Source organism: Octopus bimaculoides, chromosome 4, assembly GCF_001194135.2.
Source record: "Octopus bimaculoides isolate UCB-OBI-ISO-001 chromosome 4, ASM119413v2, whole genome shotgun sequence".
In the NCBI taxonomy this organism is placed as follows: domain Eukaryota; kingdom Metazoa; phylum Mollusca; class Cephalopoda; order Octopoda; family Octopodidae; genus Octopus; species Octopus bimaculoides.
The window spans coordinates 146,098,077-146,107,693 of record NC_068984.1 but is presented as its reverse complement, the minus strand read 5'-3'; the positions used below and the strand labels follow the sequence as shown (position 1 = coordinate 146,107,693).

General features: G+C 38.0%; 1 protein-coding gene across 10 annotated transcripts in view; it reads right to left on the bottom strand.

Moving 5' to 3' along the window:
* The window catches only part of LOC106884253 (protein kinase C-binding protein 1), a 91,233-nt gene that overhangs the window by 16,197 nt on the left and 65,419 nt on the right, over positions 1 to 9,617 (bottom strand). For all 10 annotated transcript variants that reach the window (XM_052967586.1, XM_052967587.1, XM_052967593.1 and 7 more), the window contains 7 exons: positions 8,706 to 8,786; positions 7,699 to 7,758; positions 7,378 to 7,433; positions 4,829 to 4,951; positions 2,471 to 3,627; positions 1,236 to 1,578; positions 109 to 265 (listed from right to left, as the gene is read on the bottom strand). In XM_052967586.1, coding sequence (XP_052823546.1) covers positions 109 to 265; positions 1,236 to 1,578; positions 2,471 to 3,627; positions 4,829 to 4,951; positions 7,378 to 7,433; positions 7,699 to 7,758; positions 8,706 to 8,786 — 1,977 coding nt within the window. The remainder of the gene's footprint in view (positions 1 to 108; positions 266 to 1,235; positions 1,579 to 2,470; positions 3,628 to 4,828; positions 4,952 to 7,377; positions 7,434 to 7,698; positions 7,759 to 8,705; positions 8,787 to 9,617) is intronic.

Sequence of the window (9,617 nt, the reverse complement as noted above, 5' to 3'; positions counted from 1 at the left end):
ATATATATATATATATATAAATTCTTCATTATTTCTGAAATTAATTAAAACAAAGGTAGTGTATTTCACCAGAAATAAATACAAAAATAAGAAATTCTCTCAAAAAACCTGTTTTGTGTATTTCTCAACCATTTGGTTGATTTCGATTGGTCGGCTAGCATCACTCCTCATGGCAGCTGAGTTTTCTCCAGGTTTATTCTTTAAGAGTCCAAGAAGAAGAGTTGCATCTGTCACAATGGAAGGAAGAGCAAGATTCGAACTTTCACTAGAAAAAAGAAAAAACAACAAAAGGAATAAAATAACAGATGAAATATTTAAATGCAGATCTTGCAAAACAAAATGGTTGGCACTGATTTGGCTTCAAGTGAAACTCAATCCTTTCATGAAGTCAAAAGCTTCCAAAAGACAACATATAACCATATTCCCCTTCACTGTGGGGTGTCTCTTGTTCCAGTTAATGCACTCTGCTCATGATGGGGTACCAGCTTGAAGAATTTTGTCAAACAAATCAGCTCCAAAACTTATTTCTTACGATTGCTACTTACTTATGCAATCAGTGTCTTGTCCAATTACAGGGACTTAAATAGACCAACACTGGTTCTCAAGCGTAAAGGAGCCATGAATTTGTAGTGAGGAAATCAAAAGACTGTCATATCACTGGTATTTTATAAATTATTCATGTATCAATAATAGCAGACTAGTATCTCCCAGTACGGGGATGTCAGTTGTGTAATACAGGTACACAAGCCATTACAGGTGTATAATACAGCTTATCAACCATAACAAATACCAGTCATTTCAAATTTTGGCACAAGGCTTGCAATTTTGGGGGAGTTGGGTAAGTCAATTATGTCGACCCTAGTGCTCAACTGGCCCTTATTTATATCGACCCCTGAAAGCATAAAAGGCAATGTCAACTTCAGTGGAATTTGAACTCAGAACATAAAGAGTTGGATGAAATGTCACTTAGCATTTTGTCTGACATACTAACAATGCTACCTCACAGTACAGTATAATAACAAGTCCCGTACAGTTCAATACACAAGTTATAACAATTGGAGAGTAAAGTACACTGGTTACAACAAGACTTCATTTCAACACATCGACAGGACAGTGCATCAATTATGACAAGCGCATAGTTGAATATAGGGGCAGGAACAAGCATACAGTACAATGCACCAATCATAATAAAGTGAAAGAGCATAACAGGGTTAAGAGAACACAAAACAACATACTCTGTGCTAGATTTGCTGTCACCATTCTTATTTATTGCAGAAGTCAATGTATTTGTCTTGGCAGCAGTTTTCCTGCCAGTGTTGCGTACACTGTTGCCTGCGTTTGAATTCAATCCAGCATCGGAGACCTGGAGGTCAACGGAACTTTTGTCTGTTGTTTGTTGATTCATCATTGGTACAGAAATCTGTTTCTGCATTTTGGCAAGGGGTCGGAATGCCGACATTTGAGAATCACTAAGGTTTCGGAGGCTGGTATTTTTCTTTGGTGGTGAAGACAATATTAATGATAATTGATTGTTTCCTGTCACCGATAAGGTGTTGTTAGGTGTGGAGCTTGGCTTATCTGAAACAGAGTTAGGGTTTATATAGAAATAGATTCAAAGTCTTTATATAACATGATCAGGTTACACAATTTATGAAAGCTTTTACATAATGACATAATAGCTGATTAATTAGGGCTAACAGATAATTGAATGTTTAACTGTTCATATCCTGTCCAACCTCTCTATTGTGCTATGTATATGACCAAGAGACTTAACTCTCAAACAGTCCAGTCCACTTAGTTCACAGGGGTTGGTGGGGACAGCATGCCAGAACAATACATCAACATAATCAATAACAACACTATAAAACTGATCAATACTGCCAATTCACCAACCAAAATTTGCAACCAGCTTATTACTGGTACTTATGACACTCACCTTATGCACAAGAGAAATGGGAAATGTAAAGTGGCTATGGACATTTCATAGGTTAGACAGTGACAAAGCTAGAGAGAGAGAGAGAGAATGTGTGTGTGTTTGTGCCATCTGGGGTAGCCCTAGAGCTCTCCCAACTTTGGGTCCCAAAGCCTGTACAGGCTTATCCAGCAGACCCAAAAGTGTTGATTCCCATAAAAGAAATTCCTTGTGTGGACTCCCCCCCCACCCCCCACAGAGGTTAGACTGTAGCACAAAATTAACAGCTAACATATGAAGTATGATTCATAGTGAAAAACGACTGTTTTGTATTTATTTCCAGGCTTTTCCAATGATATTATCAAACTATTTCTAATTCATTTTCATAGGTTTGGGTTTTGGTATGCATGTCTGCAAAAAGTATATGAATGAAAAACTGGAATTACATTTTCTTGGAAAAAATTTATTGAAAACACCGATATCTTCAAATTAGCAGTTTCACATACCATTATTTTCAGTTTATGGCGTTAATGTTTACAGACTTAAGATTTGACATACCTTTCCTTTGGTTGCTTGAATTTTCATTGTTTTTCATCAAGATACTGTCAAACCCAGCATTGGGTTTCAAAATTCTTCCAGCTTTTGGGTAACCGTGATTGACATTCGTGCTATCTTGGATAGGTTTTGGTGCCAAATTCACATAAGATTTCATGTGTGATATCAAATTCTTATCAACTGGTGATTCCACTTCTTGTTTTATTTGATGTAGTTGAACCATTTTTCTTTTTGGCATTAAAGGCATATGAGAAGGTGTACGAGATTCAGAACTTTCTAATTCAAGACCAGGTTCCGTTTTGATAGTTTTTAACCGGTTATCTATTCCATTTGCAAACACTTTGTCCTCAATTTCTCCAACACTTTCCATACACACTTTCACAGGACTCTTATCAGAAGACAAGTCAGAATCACTGCTGGGAAAGAAAACACCTGGACACGCCCGCTTTTTAGGTAATATTGACGAACTGTAAGATCTTTTAAATGGTTTTGTTGGGGTTTTATTAGTGATAGGTTTTGTTGTGAGTGCTGTGGTTGTTTTTGTTGTTGTGATGCTGGCAGTTGGTGTGGCATTAAATGGACATGATGTTGTAACTGTGGTGGTGGTTCCAACAGCAGCAGAGATTGCTACCGTTGTGGATGATGGGTGAGACGAGATTGATGTAAATGACTGGGAGGTGGAAAATGCTGCTGATGATGATGAAGAAGAAGAAGAAGGTATGGAAGATGACAATGAACTACTGACTGTAGTAGACTGCAAAGTTTGAGTAGGTTGGGTGGAGGCTGCGGTGGAGGCTGCGGTGGAGGTCAGCTGCAACATTTTCAGCATTGCACCACGACGTGTTGTGATGATGCTGCTGTATTTGTTTTTCACAGCAGAAGCAGTCTTTGTAATCACAGATACCTTTTCAGACATCTTGCTATCTGAAGATGTGCTTTTACTACTACTACTACTACTACTATTTGAAGATTTACTTGAACTTAGTGAACTGTTGTTCTTTTTAGAATTTATTTCGGAAGTTTCCGGACTTTTAGTTCTTTTTGGAGAAGGATGCAGCTTTAAAGATTTAAGTTTTGAAGATTTCCCATTTTTGATATATGGACTGTTGCTGTCGTAGAGTGAACGGAATGGATAAAACTCAAAAGTTCCAAACTTTTGCCTAGAAAAAAAAAAAAGCAAAAAGAATATAATTAAATAAAATAATACAATTTTTGTCAAATGTGGACAGTTTTTCGTTTTATAATTTGATTTACATTCAATTTTCTTTGAATAAATCTATCACTACTTAATTCTTTTGAAAAGGCCAAGCTTTAACAAGACCACAATACGGTATTGGAGAAGATCTCTTCATATTCTCGGTCAACATATATTCCTGTTATCTTTCTCCACTAATTATTCTGATAACACCCAATAATCACTCCAATATTCACATAGATACTTCAACAATATCAAACGCAGAATTACTTCGTTAATTTTCTTATCAGATCTCATACACTACACACACACATTCTTTTCTTCTTTTACTTGTTTCGGTCATTTTGACTGTGGCCATGCTGGAGCACTGCCTTTTAGTCAAAGAAATCAACCCCTAACTGCTAAGTTACAAGAACATAAACACACCAACATCAGTTGTCAAGTGATGGTGGCAAGGACAAAAACATAAATACATACACACACACATATATATATATGTGTGTGTGTGTGTATGTATATGATGGGCTTCTTTCAGTTTCCGTCTACCAAATCCACTCAGAAGGCCTTGGTGGGCCTGAGGCTATAGTAGAAGACACTTGCCCTAGGTGCCATGCAGTGGGACTGAACCCGGAACCATGTGGTTGGGAAGCAAGCTTCCTACCGCACAGTCACACCTGCACCTATATGTATATGTATATATTTCATATAATTAAGCACGTGCTTAAGTTTCACAAGTTTTATATTTTCAATGCTTGACTCCAACAAAAAACTAAATAGCAAAAGGCTTTAAAAATAAAATTATCAAACAAAAAAAAACAAAAAAAAAAATCACAAGAGTGGCAAGTGTCTTCTACTATAGCTTCGGTCCAACCAAAGCCTCGTGAGAGGATTTGATGGACAGAAACTGAAAGAAGCCCGTCGTATAAATGTGTGTGTGCATATGTTTTTGTGTGTCTGCGTTTGTTCCCCCACCATCGCTTGACGACTGATGTTGGTGTTTTTACGTCCCCGTAATTTAGCGCTTTGGCAAAAGAGACCGACAGAATAAGTACTAGGCTTACAAAGAATAAGTCCTGAGGTTGATTTGTTTGACTAAAGGCGGTGCTCCAGCATGGCCGCAGTCAAATGACTGAAACAAGTAAGGGAATAAACGAATAAATCCATACCTGTATTTTTCAATGTATGTTTTCAGTTCAGTCATAGAATGGTCAAAACCACTTCTTTTGGACTTCATCACTGTTGGGCACTCTTTGGAATACAAATACACTTGAGAGACAGGTACCCAAGATCTAAAAGAACAAGAAAATAAGAGAATTTATAAAGAACAGCAGAAACTAAAAACTGAAGATGGTGAAACTGTAGCTTAAAACCCATTAAGTCCCAGAGTTCTTAAATTTCTGAAGATTACTTATGAATTTTTACAGATGATTGAAAATAGGTTAAAATGAGAAAAACAATAATTAAAACTCCTTTATTTCAAGTAGAAATGGAATTACTTGGTGTCCTATAAATAGGACACTGAGACAATGTGACATAGCTTATTTAATGTTCTCATTTAGTGTCCTATTTATAGGACAGTGGGACTTAATGGGTTAAACAATATTGTAAAGTACCTTAGCTGCTTCTGAGAGGGACCCAGTTCCGTAGACAAGGGCAAGATATGCTAAAGATTATCTGAGATTTCATAACCTCAAATGATTGAGTTCTTTAAATGGAATGCCTGTAACAAGCTTCACAACACCTGGCAATCAGGTATGTCAAAGTCAACAAGGCTGACTGACCTTCAAGGTACGTGTAGAAGAGTAAGAGATGTTTTGGGACCATTTACTTGGCATTGCTGATTTGGTGCTGACTTATTGATATCAAACTTTTAAATATTTCTCTCCCTATCTCTCTCACTCCCCCTCTCTCTATGTGAGCATGTATCTCTTTATGTGTATAGAGAGAGAGAGAGGGAAAGTCTTTTGCCAATTGTGATCAATTTATAAACTGCAATATCTTTTTGGATGCGTATATTTCTGCAATGCGTGCGCCGGTGTGTGTGCATGTGTATATGTTTGCCTCCAGTGCCAAAAAGTAGTTATTGCCATTACAGGATGAATGTCCAATCAGCCACACCAAATCCGCTGTGTCCAATCGTCCCATTCTGTGTGCAGAGAGCATTCTTTTCTATGGGGTCAAAACCTGAACTATGAAAAAGAAACGTTAAGATTGCTTGTGGCACGTACACCAGTCTTCTCATGAGGACTCAAAATATCCCAAGGCATCAGCACAAGACCAAGAGGGGATCCAGGGACCCATCTATACTATTGTCACTTGATGCAGGGTAGTCATGGTTGGACACATTTTGGAGACATCTGCAGCCTAACAGACAACAAAGACCATTCAACCAGCTTACTGGTAAAAACACACAACATGAAACTGAGGACCTCCGAAGGGGCACAGACAATCCTAGTATAGCAAGATGTAATATATTTCTCAGTGGTGGGCATTTAAAGATGAAATGATTCAGACAGCTTGTCCTCTTTCAATAGAAAGCAAAATCTTTTGCAGGTTTTGCAAATGGAAAAATCTGAACTAAGCACTTCAATAGGGGAAAGCATTAGTTAGTAATAATGCTGGCCAAAGACTTTTTGCGGGGACAAAAACTGAAAGCTTATCCAATATGTGACATCAGGTGACTGTCGTAAACGAGTGTCACTGTCATACAAGCAGTCTCTTTCATTTCTAATCTTCCATGCAAACAAGTTCAACCATGGGGAAAAATTACCTTGCTTGGAAAAAGGTGAGGGCTGGCAACAGGCAGAGCGTCTAGCCATAGAATATCTGTCTCAATAAATACTGTCTGATCCATGAAAGCATGGAAAAGTGGATGTTAAGCGATGATGATGAATGCCACGTTTCCCATCATTATAGCCCTCCATCCCACAGTGAGTCGCATTTGGAAAACTAAACCATTGATGATTATGATGTGGCTGTCCATGGGGGACACAGTTTGGCTGACAAATCACACAGTATTGAATCATGTGGACTGCAGTGTGACAAACTAGATGAATATTTAGTTTGCATGAAGGATGGTTTCTTTCAGGGAAAATATCCAGAGCTCAACAATCAAGTCTATGAGTCCCAAGAAGAGTTTGAAGGTTTTTGAAATGACACTGAAAGCAAGAATTGTTTATTGGTTCTTTTGAAATATAGTTATGTCTTCTATGAAACATATGAACAAAAAGGCCCTCTAACCCATCCAGGAGGGCAGTAATTAACAATGTTAAATGACTTGGATTGTGATGACTTGTCCAACCCATGTCAGCTTGGAAAGCAGATGCAAAATAATAATGAGGAGGAGGAGACATATTTACATATCAGAGGTGCATGGCTGAGTATTTAGGGGGTTGAACTTGTGATTGAAAGATTGTGGTTTCAATTCCTGGACCAGACGATGTATTTTTTTTTTGAGCAGTCTACTCAGCTGGTCAAAATGAGTCATCCTGCAAGGGACCAGCATCCCATCCAGGGAGGAACATAAACACCAGAGAAACTGAGAAATCACCCTTTGCTCTTTACAGAGCAAAATGGACAAACCCTATTTACATAATTTGTAAATAATATTTTCTTATATATTAATAAGAAACCTGCCCTCAGAGGGAACAAAAAACACTGCGAAACAATTAAACGAAATCTTATTAAAATTAAGTGAAATTAAATATAGCCTTACCGATCATGGGCACCAAAAAACCGTACATCTACCATGCCATTTTTTTCCCGCAATGCCTGATTGGAAAAAAAAAAGGGAACAAATACTGTAGAACATATGGACATTGTGACAAGCATGACCATAGATTATATATAATAAGCACTATGATAATTCTGGCAGTGTGTGTGTGTGTGTGTGTGTGTATGAAGACAGGAAAGTTTGAAGAAGAAATGAATATACAGTCTGAGATGTTTGATTGATAGAAATGATCTGATAAGTGTTATGGATACACTCTATAACAGAATCAAGAAGAAATGAGGCTTAAAACAATGAAATACTCACCTTTGCAGGCCAAAATGGATACCCTTTTAACTTTGCCCAAACAATCTGGTGTGGATGGCTCTAATTAAAAGAGGAAACAAAAAACAGATACAATTAGAATGGAAAATTATATAGAAATTGCCCCCCCCCCACCTCACACTCTTAGTTCTTGTTCCATTTCTCTTCTACTCATTTCACACCTGAGGGAACACCTGGACGCCTTGTTACCACTATCTCTTTGTACCTCCAGGTATTCCCTCTTCTCTCTCCTAGCATAAAAAGCACGACCCCTCCTCCACACCCAGATGGGAATTTGTAGTCTTGTCAGCTGCATGGTGACTTCATCAGCGTTGCAAAAAAAAAAAAACACAGCACTGAATACATTCTGTAAAATGGTTGGCATTAAATTGTAGAAAGCGTGCCAAAGCTTACTACATTGGAGCTCAATGCAGCCTTATGGCTCACTGGATCCTGTCAAAAACCATCCAACCCATGTAACCATGGAAAACAGACGTTAAATGGTGATGGTGGTGAGGGTGATAATGATGTTATCTTCTGGAGACCTACTTTGCAACTCACTACCCACCCACACAAGAGAAATCATCTCAGAGAAAAATGGTGAAAGCAGTGTTGTTGGCCCAGACATCAACAAAGCTTCTCACTGCGTCTGACATGAAAATCTCCATTAAATATTTTCTCATCTATGAGCTCCATTCATGTCTCAACTCTTGAATCACTGAGTCCATGTAGGATCACATAAATGCAATGTGTAGTGAGAGAGGTCTCTATGACTCACATTCCATCTGCTCTGCTGTGCATCCAAGCATCATCTACAGGTGAAGCAGACTCCTAACACCAAATTTACACCCTCCCCCCCACACCACTCCATTCTAATACTGCTTACTGGATCCAGAACTGCATTAGCTGATGTGCCCTTCGTTCATCAAGGTTGTAAGGTGTGATCTGAAGAAGATTTGGTTTCTACAAAGCTACACAAAAGACTCTCTCAGAAGAAATGAATTACTTACACAGGGTTCACAAAACCATTCATCGTTTGATTGTTCACAGGATCGAGCATAGCAGTCGGGACAGATTTCAATCTCTGCCACCTGCAACAGACAACGAAGCAGGAGAACAAAGACAGGGAATAAGATTCAATGCAGAAAACGGAACTGTTCATGTTATAGCAGCAACAACAGCAGTGTTTCTTTTGTAGGCTTCAGATCATTAAAACAGAGGGAAACAGTACTTTGGAGTAAAAATTGTTTGCCAACATAACATGGCAGTCCTGGTTTAGGACGAATGTTACTGTAATTTAGCCCCAGGTGACATCGTCTCCAGCTGGCTATACGACATGATCTGTGTCTTTACATTTTCGAACAAGGGAATCTAGCATCCCCACTCAGCTTAAAACAAAATATAAGAACACAGATCATGTCGTATAGCCAGCTGGAGATGATGTCTCCTGGGGCTAAACCAGGACTGCCATGTTATGTTAACAATCTTTACTCCAAAGTACTGTTGCTGAATATTTCTCATTGTGAGATTTACAAATAGTAATTTTCTAAGGAAACAGTGTTGTTGTGGAGTCTATATCAATAAAAGACATAAATGCAATGAAATGGCTCAAGTGAAAATTGAAAGCAGGCTGTGGATATGCTTTATCAAAAGTGAATAATAATAATAATAATAATAATAATAATAATAATAATAATAATACTGGGCTAAACTAAATGCAAAAGAAATAGACAGAGAAAAATCCCAGCAATGGTTGAGAAGCTCAGGACTCAAAACAGAGACTGAAGGATTTTTAATTGCTGCACAAGACCAAAGCCTCCCCACCAGAAATTACCAAAAACATATAATGAAAAGAAACATAACAAGTAACTGTAGAATTTGTGGAGATGGACAAGAAACAATAAATCATATTATCTCTGGCT